At 45.8% G+C, this 27,051-nt stretch overlaps 1 protein-coding gene across 1 annotated transcript in view; it reads right to left on the bottom strand.

Moving 5' to 3' along the window:
- PKHD1 (PKHD1 ciliary IPT domain containing fibrocystin/polyductin) overlaps window positions 1–27,051 on the bottom strand; it is a 483,679-nt gene that overhangs the window by 199,381 nt on the left and 257,247 nt on the right. The window contains exons 39-44 of the mRNA XM_066594190.1: window positions 26,654–26,848; window positions 24,417–24,542; window positions 16,295–16,428; window positions 12,116–12,228; window positions 8,515–8,614; window positions 4,601–4,735 (exon numbers count right to left, since the gene is read on the bottom strand). Of these exons, the coding sequence (XP_066450287.1) occupies window positions 4,601–4,735; window positions 8,515–8,614; window positions 12,116–12,228; window positions 16,295–16,428; window positions 24,417–24,542; window positions 26,654–26,848 (803 nt within the window). The remainder of the gene's footprint in view (window positions 1–4,600; window positions 4,736–8,514; window positions 8,615–12,115; window positions 12,229–16,294; window positions 16,429–24,416; window positions 24,543–26,653; window positions 26,849–27,051) is intronic.

Here is a 27,051-nt window from a genome sequence, read left to right as displayed (position 1 = left end):
ACTTAAAACGTACCTCTTCCCGCCTAGGAGGGGCGCCGTCTCCTCACTAAGACGTCAGATGTTGTAAGGCTGCTTGCACATCGGTGTTAGGGTCAGTTCAGGGCTTTTGTCTTTCTGCTCTGTTTTTGGAGCAGAGAAACCAACTCAACGGACAACAAGGACTGCAGACACAAAACACGCAAAGAACTTTACACAATGGACAAGGGCGTCTAACTGCGGGCAACCACACACTGGGTACTAAACATCGGCAACAAGAGCAACAAACTACAAAACATTTAAGACTCAGGCGCCAAACACCCACAACACCCTATACAAGGGGCAAGGGCGCCAAACTGCTGGCAAAGAAAGTTGATATCAAACCTATGGATTTCCACTGACAGAGACATGAAAATACTGGAGAGATGGGCACCAAACCTCTGGATACACGGGACTGGGCACCGAACTACTGGATTCAAGGGACTGGCACCAAACTACTGGATACATGGGACTGGGACCCAACTACTGGATACATGGGACTGGGCACCAAACTACTGCATTCAAGGGACTGGCACCAAAGTACTGCATACACAGGAATGGACACCAAACTACTGCATACATAGGAATGGGCACCAAACTACTGCATACATAGGAATGGGCACCAAACTACTGCATACATGGGCATAGGACCCAAACTACTGGATACATGGGACTGGCGACAAACTACTGGACACATGGGACTGGGTACCAAACTACTTGATACATGAAACCGGCAACAAACAACTGCATACATGGGACTGGCACCAAGCTACGGGATACATGGCACTGGCAACAAACTACTGGATAAATGGAACTGGCAACAAACTACTGCATACATGGGACTGGCACCAAGCTACGGGATACATGGGCCTGGCAACAAACTACTGGACACATGGGACTGGCACCAAGCTACTGGACACATGGGACTGGCAACAAACTACTGCACACATAGGACTCGCACCAAGCTACTGGATTCATGGGGCTTGGCATCAAACTACTGGATACATGGGACAGGCAACAAACTATTGTATATATGAGACTGGCACCAAACTATTGGATACATGGGACTGAGCACCATACTAATGGATACATGGGACCTGGCATGAAACCACTGAATATATGGAACTGGGCACTAAACTACTGGACACATGGGACTGCTATCAAATTACTGGGCATATGGGACTAAGCAGCAAACTACTATACACATGGGACTCACACCAAACTACTGGACACATGGGACTGGACAGAAAACTACTGCACACATTCGACTGGTAACAAAATGCTACACACATGGTACTGGCACCAAACTACTAGATACATGGGACTAGCACTAAACTCCCGGATATATGGGACTAGCAGCAAACTACTGGATACATGGGACTAGCACCAAACTACTGGATACATGGGACTAGCACCAAACTACTGCACACATGGAACTGGCACCAAGCGACTGGATATATGGGATGGGCACCAAACTACTGTATACATGAGACTGGCAAAAAACTACTGTATACATGGGACTAGGAATCAAGCTACTGGATTCATGGGACTGGCACCAAACAATTGGATACATGGGACTGGGCAATAAACTACTGGATACATGGGACTGGCACGAAGCTACAGGATTTATGGGACTGGGCAATGCACTACTGGATACATGGAACTTGGCACTACACCGCTGAATATATGAAATTGGATACCAAACTAATGCACACATGGGATTGGTGCCACAATACTGGACACATGGAACTGGCAACAAACTACTGCACACATGGGACTAAGCAACAAGCTACCGGATTCATGGGACTGGCACCAAACTACTGGATACATGGGACTGGCACCAAACTACTGGATACATGGGACTGGCACCAAGCCATTTTTTTCCTGTGACCTATAGGGCTATATTTTTTTAAATATCTTTTTGACTTTTTGTTCCTATTTTTGTTTTTTAGTTTTTGTACCTGTTATGGTGGTGCATTCCCTTTCCTGACTCTCTTCCATGTGCTACCGATCCTAACTCATAGACCATGGCGCTGTTCCTGATTAGGCTACTGCTACATAAGCACTGCTGCCACCTATTGATGACTGTTCTAGAGAATACTATCTGGAAATCCAACCATGACCCGCGGAGGCCAGAGTCCCCTCCGCTGCAGCTCACCCCTTTACCAATAACGACATACACCTGATTTTGGATGAAGTGGCCACCGCAGCCATTTATTAACACATATCACATAAAATTAACAAGGTAGAGGGGGGGTCATTGGAGCCACAAAATCTGGTGCTAACCATACTTAATTAAAAGTAACCTTTTGCCCCCAACCATACCGATAGGCTCGGGGGCATTACAAGCCGCCCTTGGGTGGTTACCAACTGTGACTATGCCGGGAGGGATTTACTGCCCCCCCATTACCATGTCACCTAGCACCAGACACAACCAAATTACATAAAGGAGGGAGTCTAACCAGGTGAGACTGTGCCCACCCAACTCTGCCCTAACCAATTGAAAACGGATTCCAAGGACCCCCCAAGCTGCCATGACAATAAAGACAATCCCCCCACCACCACCACCAAAAGTATGCTCTTCATAGGGTGGGCAGGCGGGACACCTATTCTTCCTTCCTCTCAAAAGGTGGCGTCCCACCTCACTTCCTGCCTTTTATTCCTACCCACCCCCTATGACTCCAATCAATCCTAATTTTCACCTCCCACTTTCTCGCACCTTCTAACCCTTCCGCCTTACCAACTTAATCCCTTATCTTCCTCCACTACATCTCCCTGCCTCCCCGTGTCATGCCGGGCTTCCACCTATTGGGCCCCTCTGGAGTCCCTTGTCTCCAGCCCTATATTGAAAAGCCAATACCTCCATATGGGGATTAATTGTGAAGAATGGGGGAGACTCCTTAGACTCTAGTCAGTGCCAAACAGATTGTGGTTTAGAGAATCCACATCACAGGTGGGAGACATTACACAGGGGCACCAAACACCAGTGACTAGGGAAGCAAACCACAGGACACCAGGACTCTGGACACCCCAACTTTTTGTATCACCAAAAGCCTAAACACTAAGGAACCAGACTACTTGTTCAACCCAATGAAGGCTTGGCAAACCAAGCAGAGAGGCACCAGTATCCTGGACACCAAATCATTATCTCAATTCCTCTGGGGTTGTATTACTCACATGGTCTTTTCGGCTCAGCCCATAGTCCTTGGTAAATGTAATGTTTTTTGTACATTTTTTAACTAATCTTAAATCCATAGTTTGTTTTATCTTGTGGAGAGCACCAAAAGGGTGTAGGGAGTCTTCTAGGCAATGCAGTTCTCCATGGGAAAAATCAAGTGAGTGATGGAATAATCTTCCTCAGCGATCTTCCAATATGTGGCACTGTGAAGCATTACTTTACAATCTGCGGTGGTGGCCACCAGCTTACCTCTTCTCCATTCGCTAAGGGGTTGGGGAGCGCATCCTTCTCCACCTGCTGGCAGACGCGCAAGCACCTTCTTTTCAGTCTTTCTCATGGCTTAGAGGGTGCGCAGGCACTCTTAAGGGACCAGCTTAGTCCTACCTTGCCGATCATAAATGGTCCCTTGGCTATTTCAGGCACCTTCCAACCTAACGAAGATGCCCAAGTTTGTGGCCTTTTGGCCCATCTTAAAGTGCTATCTAGTGGTAAGTTGATTCTTTTACATTCTCTGCACCTGTCCCTGGCTCATTATACTGACCATGCTTCTGTCTGCTGCCTGTCATGACCTCTGGTCTGTTGTACCGAGCTGAGCCTGTTCTGAGTGTCCTGACCTCTTTGTACCTCCTTCCGAAGTTGTGCTGCCTACGCCAACCTGGACTATCTTATTCCTCCTTCGAATGCTACACCTTGGAGTATATTAGGGTCAGCTAACACAATACTGGGACCTTTCCAAAGTAATGGTTCGAGGAGCCCGCAGCAAAGCCTACATCCCGACTGGTGGGGTTTAAAGGTGAAGACCGGGGTTCATCAAGTGTCACCTCTGGATTTGACCCAGTGTGTGGAAAAACGGGTCCACATCCCAAGAACTCTTACATCACTCATTTGCTTAATTATAGTTAACTAGAACAACTACTCATCAAGCAATTTCCCGCACCCCCACACAACCCCTTCTACAGTTCCTATAATAGACCAGCTCTTCAAACCATATAGAGAAACTCCATAATACAGAGGCACATCGTGTATTCAGCTCACTATGCTTATCCCCAAGACTTTGTATATTGTACTAATCCCCGGAGAATGGCAAATAATGAAATATAGTTGGAGCCATCACCTATATGCTCCGGGACACAAAACACAGTGTTATTATTAGTCAAGCCCCATAATATACCATTTTTTGGCCGTTATTAAACATGCTCAAGGATTGAGACATGAGTTAAGGGGAAACCAGAAATCTTACTTCATAAAATTTGTTTCCAGAGCTTAAAGCTATAGTTTGGTAATTTCCCCTCCCCCTCCACCCCCGATATGACAAGCTTATATCAGAATGACTGGTCGTATAGGAGCTGTCGAAAGGTTATTTATGCCTGCTAACTCCGAATGAAAAGATTAAATTTCATTACTTACCTCGCCATCAAAATGGCCAAGCAATAAACTATCAGAAACTTCCAGATTTCCGGCACTTTCGCTGATATTAATTCCAAATTCTTCGCAGGAAAAGATCTTAAAGTCTTTAAAAGAAACATTTCCGCATCTTGCGATCTAAGCATGGAAATAAAAGGATGAGTTAAAGACGATTCGTCAGTTCTCTGGTTTCACGGAAACCCTGAAACCTCTCTCTTCTACAGTCAGTGCTGGCCTGAAGTTAGATTGCACCTTAAGCGGGATGTTTTTTGGCGCCCCCCCCCCCCCCATCTCGTCATTTTTAAAAAAGGGACATATATAGCACTGATAGAAAGTCTGCTTGTATTATGCTTCTGCAGGATGCAGCATTCCCACACCAGAATAGCTCAGGGAATATGTACTGTACCAGAACCAAGCACATAACATAGATACAGCACTGGCACCAAGCTCATAACATAAACAAAGCACTATAACCAAACTCCTAACATAAATACAGCACCAGACTTAATCTCACTACATAAATACAGCAACAGAACAAAGCTCATAACATACATACAGCACCAGAACAAAGCTTAGTACAACATACAGCACTGAACCAAGCTTGCAACAAATACAGCCCCAGAACCATGCTCACCACATAAAAACTAAGCTCCTAACATAAATACAGCACCAGAACCAAGCTTATAAGAAAAATACATCCCCAGAACCAAGCTGATAACATAAATAAAGCACCACAACCAAACTCATTCATAAATACAGCCCCAGAACCAATCTCACTGCATAAATACAACAGAACTAAGCTCATAACATACAAACAGCACCAAAACTAACCTCAGTATGAAAATAGAGCTATAATACCAAATTCATAATGTAAATACAACACTAGAACCAAGCTCGGTACATAAATGCAGCAACACAACTAAGCTCATAACATACATACAACACCAGAACAAAGCTCAGTACAACATACAGCACTGAACCAAGCATGCAACAAATACAGCCCCAGAACCAAGCTCACTACATAAATACAACAGAACTAAGCTCATAACATACATACAGCACCAGAACCAACCTCAGTACATAAATGTAGCCCTAGTTCCAAACTCATAACGTAAATGCAACACTAGAACCAAGCTCAGTACATAAATATAGCACAAGAACCAAGCTTAGTGCATAAATGCAGCCATAGTACCAAACTCATAACATAAATACAGCACCAGAACCAAGCTCATTATATAAATACAGCACCAGAACCAAGCTTATAATATAAATATAGCACCGGAACCAAGCGCAGTACACAAATAGAATACCAGAACCAGGCTCATAACACAAATACAGCAGCAGTACTAAGCAATTGTGTTGCGGCACCTTGGGACATCAGAGTAGAGGAGACAGAGCCAGGAGGAGGATCATTTATGTAGCTTCTCAAGATCCTGCTGAACAGAAGAAAAAGGTGAACAGACCTGGCAGACCTAAGGGTGGCAATCACCTCCAGCCTACATCCACTTGGTGCCTTCCTACAAGCTGATGGCTGGCGCCCTGTGCAATCGCACGGGTTACACATAACTAAGGATGGCCATGTCTACAGCTCTCTCTATGTAAGTGAATACTGCAGTTCTGGCATTCTAGTCATTATTTAGGAGAAGGCGAGACATATATGAAAATGGAGCCTTTAGCTGCTGCAAATAGATGCACATTGCTCATCACTCCTCCTCATGCATCATGAGATAATTTGACAGGAAGAATATTGACTTCTTACTTTGGACACTATTATCCCACCCCTTATGTCCACCCCCGAGTGCCCGTTTCCTCCCTTTCTTCTGGTTATTGCGCTACCGAGACCCGTGGGTCTTCCTGGTGAATAATCTGGTGCACTCCACTGAGATGTTCTGGAAGGACAGAGGTACCTCCTGGCTCTCAATCCTCCTTGCCCTTCAGGTGTGGTGGAGTGTCCCTAAGGGTATTGCCACCATGCTAGGTGAGTTTTTTCCTATTCCTATGTTTTCACCACTGGTTTTATCTGGAAGTCTTTTCCTTTTTTGTTTTTCACTTGTTTAACTAGTTCTATGTCCTAAAACTACGATTTCAGAGAGATTAATTACCGATTCACTGTGTTACATGCCATGGAGGCGGACCAATGTGGCTGCTATCGTGCCCTTGAAGTAATGAGACCTATTCCTGCTGTTAGGTGTGCAGGACAAGTCTCTCCCGAGACATCAAGGGCGTAACTATAGAGGGAGCAGAGATAGCAGCACAACCAGGCTCTTTCACTTAAAGAAGCCCAAAGGCCCCTCTGCCGCAAAAAAACTCCAGTATTATACATGGCATATAGTAGTTGCAGGCCCTGTTAGATTTTGCAGTGGGGCCCTGATATGTGAAGTTACACCTCTGAAAGAAACTGCAGTGCTCCTCGGGGGAGGGAATTTGGCCCAAGCAGGGGTGGGGCAAGCTCTTTTGTTGCCCATTGAAACAGTATAGAGGGATCAAGAAACTCCTTCTGCGTGGCAGCTAGTGGGCAGCCCATTCTGATCTTAGCTATGGAACCCCCTCTGATAGATGTACATCACTGGCTTAGTAACCTAGGGAGGATTTATGAAACTGTCCGAAACAAAAACTGTTTTTGTTGCCCATAACAACCAATCACACAACAGCCTTTATTTCTCATAGTGCTCCTGAAAAATGGAAGCTGGTCTATGATTGGTTGCAATAAAGACAGTTTCATAAATCTGCTTCTTAGTTTCAATCTCCTCTTCCCTCCTCCAAATGTCAGGCCCAGTAGTAACTCATTACCCAACTTTTATGGTACATATGCCAATGCATAGAATCATAGGAAATATGAAAAACTGAATCCAATGGTAATGGAAATCTTATGGTGTGTGTCTTCCGATTGGATGGCCGCCCTTGGGTGTGGCGGTCGCCTGGAGAGCGGTGTCTACGGGACTGCTTCGTTTCAACAGTGGAGTTTGGAGGAGGTTCTGTTATGGTGGTGGTGGGGGGGGGGGGGGTTCTGCTGGTAGTACCATTGGCTAAGTCCACCCTCAACACCAATGGGTACAGAGACACTTCAGACAATGTGGCATCACCTACCCTGTGCCAATACTTTGGTACCAAGCATCTTTGGGACTAGAATGCCATATATGTTCTCACCCAATAACCCCTGCATCACTAACTGATGCTTGAGGAATGGAGACAAATCCCTCCACACATCTATGGGAATTGGGTGGGAAGCGTCCTAGGGGGGTCACTGCAGTCATTGAGGCCAAAGTTGGCCCAACACCGTATTTAAAAATGTGAATAAAATCAAATTTCATCACCTTCTATGTGCTTGATCTAATACTTTTGTCAGCATAGTGTACGTGTCAGTCTTTACTGCAGTTCTAGTGTTCTGTTCAAGTTAAAAAAAAATCTCAGCATAAACAGAAGAGTGATGAAAACTGCATGGAATTGTGGGGAAATGTATCGAATGCAACTAATAGATTGCTAATAATCAATCGGTCGGTTCCCGCCGGTCAGCTGATGTGCGGCACAGGAGTAGCTCTTCTTATGGCGCAATTTCTTCCTCAGCTACTACTAATCTTGCCTAATGCCGTTCTGAACTGTAGCCAATCATTCTTTTGTTTAAACTGCAAGCGTAGCTAGAAATGAGAATTAGGAGCATTTAACCAGATTGTTTGCTACACTAAAGTATGTTAATCTTCCCCATTTAGGAGAGATGCCATTTTCCTAATTTCTTTGTGTGATTTCCCGAAGAAACGTTTTCTTGCTTCTTCTCCTCTTTTTTATATCTGCCAATTTGTTAAAGAGGTTTGGAGATTTGCAGTAAACATTAGCGCTTCGCGGAGCCCGTGCCAGGCAGCCGCACTAAAGGATGGCCTAATTACCAGCTATTTAGAGACGGGGTGCTGATCTCACAATACCTGCGCTCCGCCTCGGCTCTCCCAGGCTGTGAAGTCTTGGAATACGGTCAGGGTGTCGCGGACGGGCGGCTGATATTCCGGGTGCAGGCGAAAGCCGGACCTGTGTACGAAAAGAAACGCGAAGGGTTGGCGGATTTATAGAAGTATTGGTTCTCTGAGCTAACGATGGCGGTACATTATATAGCTGCGCACTAGGGGGTCTAGAACCGACTAGGGGGCGATTATGTCACTTCAGTTAATGGCACTTGCTGTGGAGGCAATAGAGGCTATTTTCAGGGAACTGTATGATACTAATGCATCATGAGATAGATATGAACAGGAAGCTAAAAAATCTCACTCTCAACATGGTGCCTGATAAGCATCAGACTGGAGGCTGCACTGCAGGGAAGTGACTGCAATACACAGAGGAAACCTCCAGAGTGTGACAGGCAATCAGATGAGGGGGAAAGAAATGGAAAAATGTGTTTTTCTGGAGTGGCCCTTTAATATTTACCCCAAAAACTAGTCCTCTAGTTCTCCTGTGTATAATGACATCACATACATGTACGTTGTATAAGTTGTGACGTCATAATAGTGGCAAAAACTAGATTGTAGGCATAAACATGTCTTCCGCCTTCAGGCCGGCTGCGCACGGACAGATTTGAATTATGGAATCCGGAGAGGGCGTCCGCCTCCCGGTTTCGCAGCAAATACCACCCATAATGTGCTATGGAAAAGCGCTTTTTCCTGCACATGGGCGGAAACCAACTGGGATTTTCTGCTCGCGGAGGAAAAAAAAAATCACAGCATGTTCTATTTTTGTGCGATGTCCTCACAGTCAATGAACGCCGTCCGACCCACGGCCTTAACATTGCGTAAAGGTACCCGTGTTATCACCTAGCGACGGCACGGGAAAATCTGTACTGCACATCCGGACCATCCGCAGCACAGAAGAAGAAAAGAAATGACAGGTACGCAGGGTCAACAGCCGGTTACAGAGTCCGATTTTGGTGCGGGCCTCCGATCCACAATCTGACCCGGTCGTGTGCAGCCGGCCTTAGCTTTAGCTGCAGCCTCTGGACGTGGATGATAACTCTCCATGTACAGAAATATTTGTAGTACGCAAGATTGAGAGGTGCTCCCCTTTGTAGGGGGAGAACAACTTTTTATGGTTATTTACATTTTTTCCCATTTTTTAAATCCATTTTCACATTTTATTTAATTATTTTTGTACATGTTTTACTATTTTCCTTTTTTTCCTCTGGGGGCTCAGATTAGCAGGCGGCACACTTTCCATGTGTTCCTTGCTATCCCCATAGTCAGACCATTGATAGTGATCTAATAGTAACAGTTATCATTATATCACCGTTAGCAGTGATCTGCAGATATACAGGGAAGATTCACACAGTGTCCTCTCCGCTGCTGCGGGTGCAGAGGGAACCCCTGTGACATCATTACTGACATCACCAGGATTCCCTGAATAAGGAAGCAGCGCTTGCGCGTTTAGGTATTCAGATCCATGCTGCAGGGCATCCCACTATCAGCGGGTCTCTGCAGCACAGAATGGATCAGCTGTCACCTGATGGTAGCAGTGTGAACAGGTCTCATCGTTCTCGTACTGCAGGGACCCGCCGATCGTGGCGTTCCTTCAGCGTGGGATGGGTTAAACAAATAGCTTCTGGTCCAGCGGCCGTTATCAGGATCTGAACCAATCAGCTATGGCTGAGAAAAGGAGGACCGTAAATAGGAGGCCGCCGCCGAAACGGGGAAAGAATTGCAATGCCGTGTCTTTGAATTTCGCGCGGCATGTCAATTTTCGCACGCCTTGGCCACAGCGTGTGGACAACATTTTTGCACATTAATTCCGGGGCAATCACGCCCCGTGTGACCCCAGCCTGAGGGGCCCGCACACTTGCATTTTTTAATGCTGCGTTTTTTAAACACGATTGTCAACGGGACTTTCTAATGTTAAAATCGTATCGCACAAAAATCGCAAAGCAGATACTTGCGATGAGTTTTTTAACATTAGAAAGTCCCAAGTCCGCAACAGCCGCGGTCAGCGCTCACGCTGATCATGGGTATTAACCCTTTAAATTCTGACAGCGGCATTTAAACGTCCCGATCGAAGTTCACGGGTCCCAAGTGCCTTATATAGGCTCCCAGGGCTGTCATGGCAGACTGACTATGAAGCCATGCCTGTGGTGTGGCTTGATAAACAGCCTGTCAGATTGAGGTATAATGTAATACTATGAAATTACTTTACACTGCAGGAGTGATCAAATGATCGCGAGTTCAAGTCCCTTATGGGAACTGTGAAAACGAGTAAAAAAAAAAAGGTTTTATATTTATAGTAAAAAATCAAATAAAAACAAACACATATTTGGGTTTGCTGCGTCTGATCTATGATAGTAACGTATTATTTATTCCGCATGGTGAACGTCGTAGAAAAAACAAAGAACATCGGAATTATGCTTTTTTGCTGACCCCGTCTCCAAGAATAAATTTAATAAAAAGTAATCAAAAAGCCATATGTACGCCAAAGTGGTATAATTTTAGTTTTTTCCAAAAATTATTTATTTTTTAAAGATTAGTATAGTGAGAAAAAAAAAAGAAACTATATAAATGTTGTATCATTATATTCGGACTGACCCATAGAATACAGTTAGGTCATTTTTGCTGCAGTGTGTCACCGTAGAAACAAGACCCTCCTAAAGATGGCAAAAAATTGGATTTTTCCCTATTTCACCCTACTTAGAATTTTTTTTATAGTTCCTCAGTACCGTATATACCGGCGTATAAGACGACTTTTGAACCCCGAAAAATCTGCTCTGCAGTCGGGGGTCGTCTTATGCGCCGGTAATACAAAAAAAAAAAAAGTGTAAAAAAAAAAAAATTCATTACTCACCTGCCCCGGCGTTCTGTCGCGCTCCGGCAGGATGTCGCTCGCTCCGGCAGGCTGTCGCTCGCTCCTCGTCCCCGGCGCAGCATAGCTTTCTGAATGCGGGGCTTGAAATCCACGCTTCCAGAAAGCTAGTACACACGCCGGTAGCCATGACAGCATTGAATGGCTGTGATTGGCTGAAGGCGCACGTGTTAGCAATCACACCCATTCAATGATGTCATTGAATAGTGTGATTGGCTGAAGCCACGTGTGCTTTAGCCAATCACAGCCATTCAATGATGTCATGGCTGCCGGCGTGTGTATTAGCTTTCTGGAAGCGGGGATTTCAAGCCCCGCATTCAGAAAGCTATGCTGCGCCGGGGACGAGGAGCGAGCGACAGCCTGCCGGAGCGAGCGACATCCTGCCGGAGCGCGACAGAACGCCGGGGGAGGTGAGTAATAATTTTTTTTTTTTTCTCCACTGTATACCGGCGTGTAAGGTGACAGTTGGGGGGTCGTCTTATACGCCCCGTCGCCTTATACGCCGGTATATACGGTACATTATATGGTACATTATACAACACCAATGAGAAATACATCTCGACACACGAAAACCACGACGGCGATGGATAAATACAATTTTTTTGATTTTTTTTGAAAGTGTGGAGGAAAAACTAAAAATTTTTTTTTTAAAAGCTTCTTTCATTGAATCCGTGCTCCATATGTTACGTTATTCCTTACCTCTTGCATGACACAGCTGTATTTTTCCTAAAAGTGTCCAAAGGGGCTTGAGAAGGACCTTCTAGCGAGAGGTGGTAAAAGTACCCGTATCCAGAGCCGCACACGGTATTTTCCTTAAAAAAAAAAAACATCAAGCTGTTATAAATTTTGCAAAAAATGACACGCTAAACCCGCAGCCATCTATAGAAGGTACCGTACGGCCTCATGCACTGTCACTTTAAATCAAAGAGTGATGTGGAGAGTAAATGGAGTGATGGTCGCACATGCCTGGCACCGCTCCATTCATTTCAATAGGGCTGATGGAATACAAGCACTGGGTCATCTCCCATAGTCACATGGGATGAATGAATGAATTGGCAATGCGCATGAGCAAACGGCCCTCCATTGAAGCTCCTCCTTCCTGTGGGGGGTGCAGTGAGCCCACAGTGATGAGAAGAGGGGAGCACAGGATCGCCCATTTCTCTGGATCAGTGGGGGTCTCACAGTCAGATCTCACCGATCAGACTTCTATCATCTATCCTATGGATTGGTGATAACAGTCAGCTGCTCGCGGCCTAAAGATAGGGCAAGACCTATCTTTTCCGGTCGCATCAAAACATCGACCAGCGTACTCAGCTGCAGATGTCCCATCTTCATCGACTGGACATTTTAATAATCGGCCATCTGAATGAATGCATTGGAATCCAATACATCAGATGGTCGCAATTTTTTTTTATCATGGCTATATTAGCCGCGTAAAAACACCCGTGTGAAGGAGGTCAAAGACGGTTTAGTGAGGCAACTATCATTTACTGTTGATCTCGGTCAACCGGGCTAGGACTCAAATTAACAACAGTTCATAGGAGACTTGAGCTTTACTGATAGATCGAGATACTGCAGATGACCGGGTCACAAGTTACCATTTTCCTGTTTTACAGTTAATAAAGCGTTGTTTGCCCTATCTCCATCAGGCGAACATTGAACCGGAAAAGCCTCAGATCCGCTACCTGGGGTTGCTTACAATGATGCGGTCAATTGCATGTAGTACTTGGATGGCTTGACTACGACAGAGCGGGACTATCTGAGCTCTGATTATTAAATGGGGGAATCACTTCTATGATGTCCAAATGCTCATCACTACAACCTCTTTAATATGAGACTCGCCTTGGCCGCTCTTGGCTCCAACTCCCAAGACAACTGGCAAACAGTTAATTTTGTTAAGGATTATGCAGCCATCTGAATGTGGTAGACGGATGGCTTGACTCTGAAAAAGTGGGACTGTATGCACTCTGATTTCTAGATGGGGGTCTCGCCTCTAGGATGACCAATGCCCATCAAGACAACCCCTTTCATATGAGACCCGCCATCGCTGATCTTGGGTTCAGTTCCAAAGATTCTTGGAGAACATTTAATTTGGCCATGGGATGATATAGTACTACAAAGCAGTACTTGGGTGGCTTGGCTCTAGCAGAGATTCCTAGATAGGGGTCTCACCTATAGGATTTCCAAATGCCAATCAGGGCAACCCCTTTGATAGGAGACCCATCATGGCGGGTCTTGGGTTCAGTTCCCAAGATTCCTGAAGAACAGTTGATTTAGCCAAGGGATGATATAGTACTGCAAGCAGTAGTTGGATAGCTTGACTCTAGCAGAGATTTCTAGATGGGGGGGGGGGGGTCTCACATCTAGAATGTCCAAATGCCCATCAGGACAATCCTTTTAAATTGAGACCCGCCATGGCCGGACTTGGGTTCAGTTCCCAAGATTCCTAGGGGACAGTTGATTTGGCCAAGGGATGATATAGTACCGCAAGCAGTGCTTGGATGGCTTGTCTCTAGCAGAGATTCCCAGATAGGAGTCCCCCCTCTAGGATGGCCACAGGCCCAACAAGACAATCCCTTTAAGTTACTTTGGTTGAAGGAATTCCTTCCCGGTTATTTTTATATCTGGAGATATGGAAGGAAGGTTATATAATCGCACCAAGTTGAAGGATGAAGGATGTCCCCAGTAAGGAGCCTGGCACCCTGGGGGTTAAAGCGTGGCAGGCATTTTTCCAGCTGATTACCTGCATAGCCCTTGGTGAACAGATAACGGCTGCTCAGAATGACGATGAGTTCACCAAACTTTGTCATTTACACGGTCTGTTTCCACATCAGCGCTCATGCTTTAGGCAGGAACGCACTCCCCAAAATTACCTTATGCCATTTTCCAAATTGCACTTCTACTTGAGGACTGTACTTTGTACAAGTCCCGTCATTAAATCAGCTCATTCACATAGGCGGACACCCTCATAGTGATGGAGGTTTAGGCAAGCAGAGAATTTGTGTAGAAATCAATTTAGTTCCTGATTTCAATGAATTATAGAGCTTTATGCCGCTTACATTTCAGGTGAAAATTACTAATCTTTCAATGCCCGGGGAAAACTCGACACCGGCATCAAATCTCACCTGAACAAACTCACGGAGACTCGGCACGGCTGGAAATATGTGTCTGTGGAGAGGCAGGCTCCGCTCATGTATCGCCTTGTTATGGAGGGGGTTATTCTAGCAGGGAACATTGGCTTAGGTTAACGCGTTTCGGTGTTTGCAGTGCAGGGGAGTGACTGTATGTGTATACCGTATACTGTATATCCGCTGCTGTGATGTTAAAGGAAGAGAACTCTTAGAATAATATGCTATTACCAGGGGTTAGGTCATGTTTGTTTGGAATTCCCTTCTAATTGGGACTTTTGCAGACTTAACCCTTTAAGGACATAGCTGTATTTCAATTTCTGTTCCCCCGCCCCCCCCCTTCCCTACACACTTTTTCAAAAAATCATGACACGTATTTCTGTCGATAAGCTTCTTTTACGCGGGAGGAGTTGTGTTTTCCATTGATACTATTGAATGTATCAAAAACTTTTAAAGATTTTTGAGTGGAGTGAAATGGAAAGAAAAGCGCAGTTCTGCCATCTCCGGGGGGGAGGGGTATTGGTTTTATGACGTACATACTACGGCAGAAATGACATGAGGATTTTATTGTATGGTTCAGTACAATTATGACAATACCAAATTTATCTTTTTGCTGTACAATTTTAAAAAAATATCCGAAAAAAATAATTTGACGCCATACGGTTTTTTTTATCTATCCATTCCTGGGGATGCGTGAGGGCTCAATTTTTGCAGGACAACTTGTGGTTTCTATTGGTACTATTTTTGACTATATATGACTTTTTGTTTTTCTGATGAACATTCACCATGCGGTATAAATTGTGTGTTATTTTGATAGAAATACAACTATACCAAATATGTTTTGAGTTGTTTTTTTTTAATTATAAATAAAGGATAAGTGGTACTTATAAAAAAAATAATATCCTCTATTTTTTACAATAAAAACTCCCTTTAATCACTTATTTTTACTTCTTTTTTTTAGTCCATACAGGGGACTTGAACTCACAATCATTTGATCACTTACCATATGCTGCAATACTTCAGTACTGCAGTATATGATATTTGTGCTGGCATTCTACTAGGATGCACCACAGGCTCTTCTTAACAGGCAGAAATACATGGCAGCACTGAGGGCCTTCAGAAGAATCTGACCTGCCATGAGAACTGAACAGCACCCTGCAATCTCATCATGGGGGACCGTTCGGGAAACCCAAATGCTGATTGGGCCATTTAAATGCCAATACAAGAATTCACATCACCATTTAAAGGGTTAACAACTGCGATCGGTATGAACACTCATTGCGACTGAGTGTCAGCTGTCAAAAACATCTCACATGAGTTATGTATAGAACAGGCTTGGCTCTCGATCCTGCTCTATACAAACCCACACATCCAGGATGGAAATATACGTCCTGGTCCTGGAGACTAAGGGGTTAAAGAAGACCAACTCTAAAATGTTTATAAAAGTCCTTTTTTTGTATGTTAAAGGGGATCAGTCAGCTTCTAGGAGACTCATAGACTAAAGTTATGGGCTTGTGGGGACCCCTCAGATCGGTAGATTTACCTCTTTCCAATGTGCACCACAAATGTACAGCAACTGAAGATCAGTCAGATTCGAGGTGTAGGGGCCGTAGAGCAAGGGTTACACCGACAAGAACAGTAACATTTAGGAAACAGAAGATGAACCGGAGGGGGGGGGGGGGGGGGGCGGGGGGGAGTGTCACTCTGGACTCCATATTGCAAATCACATAATATGTTAGTCTCTTCTCACCTCAATGGCATTAGAAGGAGATCTGATATAAATGGCTGCTGCTGCCAACGTCTCAATATTTGAGAGACCATTTACTCCCAAAATCCTTATCAGGAGATTCCTCTTAACCTGGATAGCATCCTCTAAATGTTCTCCTATAAGCACGTAAATGAGACAATATTAGGCTTATATCATACATAGCAGATTTGTTGCAGAAATGCGACAGAAGAAAGAATGTCCTGTTAATTTGAAATACATTTGTAAGAAGATAGATAGATATGAGATAGATAGATAGATAGATAGATAGATAGATATGAGATAGATAGATAGATAGATAGATAGATAGATAGATAGATAGATAGATAGATAGATAGATAGATAGATATGAGATAGATAGATAGATAGATAAGATAGATAGATAGATAGATAGATAGATAGATGTGAGATAGATATGAGATAGATAAATATGAGATAGATAGATAGATATGAGATAGATAGATAGATATGAGATAGATAGATATCAGATAGATAGATAGATAGATATGAGATAGATACATAGATAGATAGATAGATAGATAGCTAGATAGATAGATAGATATGGGATGGATAGATAGATATGGGAGAGATAGATAGATATGAGATAGAAGATAGATAGATATGAGATAGATATGAGATAGATAGATAGATAGATAGATAGATAGATGTGAGATAGATATGAGATAGATAGATATTAGAGATGAGCGAGCACCAAAATGCTCGGGTGCTCGTTACTCGGGACGGAAATTTCGGGATGCTCGAGGGTTCGTTTCGAATAACGAACCCCATTGAAGTCAATTGGCGACCCGAGCATTTTTGTATTTTGCCGATGCTCGCTAAGGTTTCCATTTGTGAAAATCTGGGCAATTCAAGAAAGTGATGGGAACGACACAGCAACAGATAGGTCAAGCGAGGGGCTACATGTTGGGCTGCATCTCAAGTTCCCAGGTCCCACTATTAAGCCACAATAGCGGCAAGAGTGGGCCCCCCCCCCCAACAATTTTTACTTCTGAAAAGCCCTCTTTAGCAATGCATACCTTAGCTAAGCACCACACTACCTCCAACAAAGCACAATCACTGCCTGCATGACACTCCACTGCCACTTCTCCTGGGTTACATGCTGCCCAACCCCCCCCCCCCCTCCTTGCACGACCCAGTGTCCACAGCACACACCAAAGTGTCCCTGCGCAGCCTTCAGCTGCCCTCATGCCACACCACCCTCATGTCTATTTATAAGTGCGTCTGCCATGAGGAGGAACCGCAGGCACACACTGCAGAGGGTTGGCACGGCTAGGCAGCGACCCTCTTTAAAAGGGGCGGGGCGATAGCCCACAATGCTGTACAGAAGCAATGAGAAATATAATCCTGTGCCACCGCCATCAGGAGCTGCACACGTGGGCATAGCAATGGGGAACCTATGTGCCACACACTATTCATTCTGTCAAGGTGTCTGCATGCCCCAGTCAGACCGCGGTTTTTATAAATAGTCACAGGCAGGTACAACTCCGCAATGGGAATTCCGTGTGCACCTACAGCATGGGTGGCTCCCTGGAACCCACCGGCGGTACATAAATATATCCCATTGCATTGCCCATCACAGCTGAGGTAATGTCATGTTTAATGCAGGTGGGCTTCGGCCCACACTGCATGCCCCAGTCAGACTGGGGTTCTTTAGAAATGGACACATGCAGTTACAACTCCGTGTGGACCGACAGCATGGGTGGGTGCCAGGAAGCCACCGGCGGTACATAAATATATCCCATTGCAGTGCCCAGCACAGCTGAGGTAATGTCATGTTTAATGCAGGTGGGCTTCGGCCCACACTGCATGCCCTAGTCAGACCGGGGTTTTAATACATAGACACAGGCAGGTACAACTCCCTAATGTGAGGTCCGTGTGGACCGACAGCATGGGTGGCTCCCTGGAACCCATTGGCAGTACAAAAATATATCCCATTGCAGTACCCTGGACAGCAGAGCTAACGTCTGACTAAATACAGGTGGGCTTCGGCCCAAACTGCATGCCCCAGTCAGGCTTGAGACCGACAGCATGGGTGGGTCCCAGGAAGCCACTGGCGGTACATAAATATATCCCATTGCAGTGCCCAGCACAGCTGATGTAACGTCAGCTTTAATGCAGGTGGGCAAAAAATTAATTGGATTACACTGTAGGCGAGGGCCCCAAAAAATTGGTGTACCAACAGTACTAATGTACCTCAGAAAAATTGCACATGCCCAACCAAGAGGGCAGGTGAAACCAATTAATCGCTTTGGTTAATGTGGCTTAATTTGTAACTAGGCCTAGAGGCAGCCCAGTTAAAATAAAAATTGGTTCAGGTGCAAGTTTCAACGCTCTAATGAGCATTGAAACGTATAAACATTGTTTACAAAAGTAATATGACTGAGCCTTGTGGGCCTAAGAAAAATTGCCCGTTCGGCGTGATTACGTGAGGTTTCAGGAGGAGGAGCAGGAGGAGGAGGAGGAATATTATACACAGATTGATGATGCTAAAAGTTCCCCGTTTTTGATGATGATAGAGAACGATGCTTCCATCCGCGGGTGCAGCCTACGTATTGTTTAGGTATCGCTGCTGTCCGTTGGTGGAGAAGAGAAGTCTGGGGAAATCCAGGCTTTGTTCATCTTTATGATTGTAAGCCTGTCGGCACTGTCGGTTGGCAGGCGGGTACGCTTATCCGTGATGATTCCCCCAGCCGCACTAAACACCCTCTCTGACAAGACGCTAGCCGCAGGACAAGCAAGCACCTCCAGGGCATACAGCGCGAGTTCAGGCCACGTGTCCAGCTTCGACACCCAGTAGTTGTAGGGGGCAGAGGCATCACGGAGGACGGTCGTGCGATCGGCTACGTACTCCCTCACCATCCTTTTACAGTGCTCCCGCCGACTCAGCCTTGACAGGGGAGCGGTGACACAGTCATGCTGGGGAGCCAGAAAGCTGTCAAAGGCCTTAGAGAGTGTTCCCCTGCCTGTGCTGTACATGCTGCCTGATCTCCGCGCCTCCCCTGCTACCTGGCCCTCGGAACTGCGCCTTCGGCCACTAGCGCTGTAGGATGGGAATTTTACCATCAGTTTGTCCGCCAGGGTCCTGTGGTATAGCATCACTCTCGAACCCCTTTCCTCTTCGGGTATGAGAGTGGAAAGGTTCTCCTTATACCGTGGGTCGAGCAGTGTGTACACCCAGTAATCCGTAGTGGCCAGAATGCGTGTAACGCGAGCGTCATGAGAAAGGCATCCTAACATGAGGTCAGCCATGTGTGCCAGGGTACCTGTACGCAACACATGGCTGTCCTCACTAGGAAGATCACTTTCGGGATCATCCTCCTCCTCCTCCTCCTCCTCCTCCTCAGGCCATACACGCTGAAAGGATGACAGGCAAGCAGCATGGGTACCCTCAGCAGTGGGCCAAGCTGTCTCTTCCCCCTCCTCCTCATCCTCCTCATGCTCCTCCTCCTCCTCCTCCTCAACGCGCTGAGATATAGACAGGAGGGTGCTCTGACTATCCATCGACATACTGTCTTCCCCCGCCTCCGTTTCCGAGCGCAAAGCGTCTGCCTTTATGCTTTGCAGGGAACTTCTCAAGAGGCATAGCAGAGGAATGGTGACGCTAATGATTGCAGCATCCCCGCTCAGCATCTGGGTAGACTCCTCAAAGTTTCCAAGGACCTGGCAGATGGCTGCCAACCAGGCCCACTCTTCTGTAAATAATTGAGGAGGCTGACTCCCACTACGCCGCCCATGTTGGAGTTGGTATTCCGCAATAGCTCTACGCTGCTCATAGAGCCTGGCCAACATGTGGAGCGTAGAGTTCCACTGTGTGGGCACGTCACACAGCAATCGGTGCACTGGTAGATTAAACCGATGTTGCAGGGTGCGCAGGGTGGCAGCGTGCGTGTGGGACTTGCGGAAATGTGCGCAGAGCCGGCGCACCTTTCTGAGCAGGTCTGACAAGCGTGGGTAGCTTTTCAGAAAGCGCTGAACCACCAAATTAAAGACGTGGGCCAGGCATGGCACGTGCGTGAGGCTGCCGAGCTGCAGAGCCGCCACCAGGTTACGGCCGTTGTCACACACGACCATGCCCGGTTGGAGGCTCAGCGACGCAAGCCAGCGGTCGGTCTGCTCTGTCAGACCCTGCAGCAGATCGTGGGCCATGTGCCTCTTCTCTCCTAAGCTGAGTAGTTTCAGCACGGCCTGCTGACGCTTGCCCACCGCTGTGCTGCCACACCGCGCGACACCGACTGCTGGCGACGTGCTGCTGCTGACACATCTTGATTGCGAGACAGAGGTTGCATAGGAGGAGGAGGAGGAGGGTGGTTTAGTGGAGGAAGCATACACCGCCGCAGATACCACCACCGAGCTGGGGCCCGCAATTCTGGGGGTGGGTAGGACGTGAGCGGTCCCAGGCTCGGACTCTGTTCCAGCCTCCACTAAATTCACCCAATGTGCCGTCAGGGAGATATAGTGGCCCTGCCCGCCTGTGCTTGTCCACGTGTCCGTTGTTAAGTGGACCTTGGCAGTAACCGCGTTGGTGAGGGCGCGTACAATGTTTCGGGAGACGTGGTCGTGCAGGGCTGGGATGGCACATCGGGAAAAGTAGTGGCGACTGGGAACTGAGTAGCGCGGGGCCGCCGCCGCCATCATACTTTTGAAAGCCTCCATTTCCACAACCCTATACGGCAGCATCTCCAGGCTGATAAATTTGGCTATGTGCACGTTTAACGCTTGAGCGTGCGGGTGCGTGGCGGCGTACTTGCGCTTGCGCTCCAACACTTGCGCTAGCGACGGCTGGACGGTGCGCTGAGAGACATTGGTGGATGGGGCCGAGGACAGCGGAGGTGAGGGTGTGGGTGCAGGCCAGGAGACGGTAGTGCCTGTGTCCTGAGAGGGGGGTTGGATCTCAGTGGCAGGTTGGGGCACAGGGGGAGAGGCAGCGGTGCAAACCGGAGGCGGTGAACGGCCTTCGTCCCACCTTGTGGGGTGCTTGGCCATCATATGTCTGCGCATGCTGGTGGTGGTGGTTCCCCGGCTGATCTTGGCGCGACAAAGGTTGCACACCACTGTTCGTCGGTCGTCTGCGCTCTCAGTGAAAAACTGCCAGACCTTTGAGCACCTCGGCCTCTGCAGGGTGGCATGGCGCGAGGGGGTGCTTTGGGAAACAGTTGGTGGATTATTCGGTCTGGCCCTGCCTCTACCCCTGGCCACCGCACTGCCTCTTCCAACCTGCCCTGCTGCTGCACTTGCCTTCCCCTCTGAAGACCTGTCCTCAGTAGGCGTAGCAAACCAGGTGGGGTCAGTCACCTCATCGTCCTGCTGCTCTTCCTCCGAATCCTCTGTGCGCTCCTCCCTCGGACTTACTCCAATTACTACTACCTGAGTGATAGACAACTGTGTCTCATCGTCATCGTCCTCCTCACCCACTAAAAGCTCTTGAGACAGTTGCCGGAAGTCCCCAGCCTCATCCCCCGGGAACTTTCCAAAGGTTGGGCATCGGTCACGACAAACTCCTCCAGTGGGAGAGGATTCGGAACCATTGCTGCCCATTCTGGGCAGGGGCCCGAGAACAGTTCCTGGGAGTCTGCCTGCTCCTCAGAATGTGTCATTGTAATGGAGTGAGGAGGCTGGGAAGAAGGAGGAGCAGCAGCCAGAGGATTCAGAGTTGCAGCAGTGGACGGGGCAGAACTCTGGGTGGTCAATAGATTGCTGGATGCACTTTCTGCCGTCCACGACAGGACCTGCTCACACTGCTCATTTTCTAATAAAGGTCTACCACGTGGACCCATTAATTGTGAGATGAATGTGGGGACGCCAGAAACGTGCCTCTCTCCTAATCCCGCAGCAGTCGGCTGCGATACACCTGGATCAGGAGCTCGGCCTGTGCCCACACCCTGACTTGGCCCTCCGCGTCCTCGCCCGTGTCCACGTCGACGTCCTCTAGGCCTACCCCTACTCCTCAGCATGGTGTATTACCAGTAGTGCAGAAACAGAACGCTGTAATTAAATGTGCCGCTTATTGGCCTGTGGTTGGAGGCTGACTTTGCTTACAGAACGCACAGCAGAGCCAGGAAAGAATTTTGCGCAAGCCTGCTGTAACACTTAGCTGGCTGCGTATTAATTAGGACTACTACCCCCAGCAGAGACGCAGTACACTCAGGACGGTCACAGGCAGCCCAAATAGAATGTTTTTTCCCAAATTTTTTTGGAAAAGCCCACTGCCTATATAGACAGTATACGTCTTTCACCTTTTTCACTGTCCCTGCCTCAGCACTACTGGCCCTATACTATGTAAAATTACTGCAGACTGTTTCCCTCTGGACAGGATGACAGCGGTGATGTAACGGGCAACGCAGAGCCAGGAAAGAATTTAGCGCAAGCCTGCTGTAACACTTAGCTGGCTGCGTATTAATTAGGACTACTACCCCCAGCAGAGACGCAGTACACTCAGGACGGTCACAGGCAGCCCAAATAGAATGTTTTTTCCAAAATTTTTTTGGATAAGCCCACTGCCTATATAGACAGTATACGTCTTTCACCTTTTTCACTGTCCCTGCCTCACCACTACTTGCCCTATACTATGTAAAATTACTGCAGACTGAGGACGCAATGCTCTGCACGGCCGATATACAAAAAAAAAAAAATGTGCAACACTGCAAAAAGCAGCCTCAACAGTACTGCACACGGTCAGATGTGGCCCTAAGAAGGACCGTTGGGGTTCTTGAAGCCTAAAATAACACCTAACACTCTCCCTATAGCAACTCCAGCAAGACAGCACTTTCCCTGAACTATGTCAGAATGCATCTGTGGCGAGCCGCGGGAGGGGCCGATTTATATACTCGGGTGACACCTGATCTCGCCAGCCACTCACTGCAGGGGGGTGGTATAGGGCTTGAACGTCGCAGGGGGAAGTTGTAATGCCTTCCCTGTCTTTCTATTGCCCAGAAAAGCGCGCTATCGTCTCAGAGATGAAAGTGAAAGTAACTCGAACATCGCGTGGTACTCGCCTCTAGTAACGAGCATCTCGAACACGCTAATACTCAAACGAGTATCAAGCCCGGACGAGTACGTTCGCTCATCTCTAATAGATATGAGATAGATATATAGATATGAGATAGATAGATATGAGATAGATGGATAGATAGATAGATAGATAGATAGATAGATAGATAGATAGATAGATAGATATGAGATAGATAGATATATAGATAGATATATAGATAGATAGATAGATAGATATGCGATACATAGATAGATATGAGATAGATAGATAGATAGATAGATAGATAGATAGATATGAGATAGATAGATAGATAGATAGATAGATAGATAGATAGATAGATAGATAGATAGATATGAGATAGAAGATAGATAGATAGATAGATAGATAGATAGATAAGATATAGATAGATAGATAGATATGAGATAGATAGATAGATAGATAGATAGATAGATAGATAGATATGAGATAGATAGATAAGATAGATATAGATAGATATATATATGAGATAGAAGATAGATAGATAGATAGATAGATAGATAGATAGATAGATAGATAGATAGATAGATAGATAGATAGGAGATAGAAGATAGATATGAGATAGAAGATAGATATGAGATAGAAGATAGATAGATAGATAGGAGATAGATAGATATGAGATAGAAGATAGATAGATAGATAGATAGATAGATAGATAGATAGATAGATAGATAGATAGATAGATAGGAGATATAGATAGATAGATATGAGATAGATATGAGACAGAAGATAGATAGATATAGATAGATAGATAGATAGATAGATAGATAGATAGATAGATAGATAGATAGATAAATTGATATGAGATAGATTGATAGAGCGATAGATAGATTTGAGATAAATAGATAGATATGAGATAGATAGAAAGATAGATAGATAGATAGATAGATAGATAGATAGATAGATAGATAGATAGATAGATAGATATGAGATAGACAGATAGATAGATAGATAGATAGATATTGATTGAAGAGCCTAAATGGCCCGGGAAGTGAAGAGTTAAACTCCGCTCTTGGCCTGTAATCAGACAAGGCAGTGGTGATCACAGTAACAATGGCTCACCTACAATCACACCGTGACCTTTAATATTGTAAAATATGTTTTCTTCCACTGTGAAATGAGAAATCCCAGAGAGGCTGATGCCACGAGCGAAGGAATTCACCACCACACATCGGCGGATATAGGAACCTGCAGCAGGAGCAAATAATGTCTCTTACCTGACGGGGAATGCCAACAAATGGTGCAGCCAAGGTATATATTTATCCTGTTAGACTGGACATCAGAATAATGGAAACAGTAGCTCAGAGCACCTCCATATGGCTCCTCTGGGCAAACAGCCTGGGCTCCAGACTGATACAATGTAGCAAACCATCAGTCAGATATGTACAGCTGCTTCTGATGTGTTGAGCTCACAGAGCATTGTGTAGACTGGAAACAATTGTCTCCACTTCTCAGCTGAGAGCAGGACTGGATATGTGTATGTACAGGATTGCTGACCTAAAAAACTTTTACAACATATAACTATTACATGTATTTCCTTACATAAAATCTCCATTAGAAAACTCCTGCGTTTTGAACTACTAAAGCCTGGTCTGGTGTTTTCACCTCCTAATCCTTTTTTTCAACAATTTATATAAGGAATCTACTTATAAAATTGTATCACTGTAAACATGTATTACATTGCTACTGACCAAGAGTTACATCCTGTACTATACTTTAGAGCTCCACTCACTATTCTGCTGGTGGAGTCACTGTGTACATACATTACTTATCCTGTGCTGCTCCTGAGTTACATCCTGTATTATACTGCAGAGCTGCACTCACTATTCTGCTGGTGGAGTCACTGTGTACATACATTACTTATCCTGTGCTGCTCCTGAGTTACATCCTGTATTATCCTCCAGAGCTGCACTTACTATTCTGCTGGTGGAGTCACTGTGTACATACATTACTTATCCTGTACTGACCCAGAGTTACATCCTGTATTATACTCCAGAGCTGCACTCACTATTCTGCCGGTGGAGTCACTGTGTACATACATTATTTATCCTGTACTGATCCTGAGTTACATCCTGTATTATACTCCAGAGCTGCACTCACTAGTCTGCCGGTGGAGTCACTGTGTACATACATTATTTATCCTGTACTGATCCTGAGTTACATCCTGTATTATACTCCAGAGCTGCACTCACTATTCTGCTGGTGGAGTCACTGTGTACATACATTACTTATCCTGTACTGACCCTGAGTTACATCCTGTATTATACTCCAGAGCTGCACTCACTATTCTGCTGGTGGTGTCACTGTGTACATACATTACTTATCCTGTGCTAATCTTGAGTTATATCCTGTATTATACTCCAGAGCTGCACTCACTATTCTACTGGTGCAGTCACTGTGTGCATACATTACTTATCCTGTACTGATCCTGAGTTACATCCTGTATTATACTCCAGAGCTGTACTCACTATTCTGCTGGTGGAGTCACTGTGTACATACATTACTTATCCTGTACTGATCCTGTATTATACTCCAGAGCTGCACTCACTATACTGCTAGTGGAGTCAGTGTACACGCGCATTACTTATCCTGTACTGATCCTGAGTTACACCCTGTATTATAATCCAGAGCTGTACTCACTATTCTCCTGGTGGAGTCACTGTGTACATACATTACTTATCCTGTATTGATCCTGAGTTACATCATGTATTATACTCCAGAGCTCTACTCACTATTCTTCTGGTGGAGTCACTGTGTACATACATTACTTATCCCGTACTGATCCTGAGTTACATTCTGTATTATACTCCAGAGCTGCACTCGCTGTTCTGCTGGTGAAGTCACTGTGTACATACACTACTTATCCTGTATTGATCCTGAGTTACATGCTGTATTATACTCCAGAGCTGCACTCACTATTCTGCTGGTGGAGTCACTGTGTACATACAATACGTATACTGTACTGCTCCTGAGTTACATCCTGTATTATATTCAAGAGCTGCACTCACTATTCTGCTGGTGGAGTCACTGCGTACATACATTACTTATCCTGTATTGATCCTGAGTTACATCCAGTATTATACTCCAGAGCTGCACTCACTATTCTGCTGGTGGAGTCAGTGTACATACATAGCTACTGTACAGGCAGTATACACATGTACATACAGTATATGAAGAATATGCTGGCTGTTCTCTAGCTTTGAATATTAAGTGTTAAAGGCGAGTATTACTATATACAAGCAGTAGATATCAGGATGTGACAGAAATCATGTCCCTGCGGAAATACAGCTCCGTCCTACCAAACATGGGGCTACTGCCAGCAATATTGAGGGCACAGCGTGACTGCGTGAAGGCTTGGCCAGCGTGCAGGAAGCGGACTCCAGAAATGTGGACCAAACTTGGCTCATCCTTCAAGGCTTGAGCGACAAACACCATCCCCAGGTCCTGAGAGCCAAGTGTTGTCTCACTTGTTTCATAGGGGCACTCGGCTATATCTGCAGGAGGAATGAAGGACAGGAAAGTCTGTGAGGTTAGAAATGTCACCACCGGTGAGGAAGAAACAGCAGGTCTAGAACCTTCCAGGAAATGCGGAGTAAATGATTCTATATCAGGAGCTACGATAATATACTGAATGTCCACTTTATTACAGCCCTCGCCATTTATTACAGCCCTGCCTTTAATTTGAACCCATGGCCCT

The sequence above is a fragment of the Eleutherodactylus coqui genome, chromosome 1 (assembly GCF_035609145.1).
Source record: "Eleutherodactylus coqui strain aEleCoq1 chromosome 1, aEleCoq1.hap1, whole genome shotgun sequence".
NCBI classification, from domain to species: domain Eukaryota; kingdom Metazoa; phylum Chordata; class Amphibia; order Anura; family Eleutherodactylidae; genus Eleutherodactylus; species Eleutherodactylus coqui.
The sequence above is the reverse complement of the archived record's forward strand: the minus strand, read 5'-3'. Positions and strand labels throughout refer to the sequence as shown.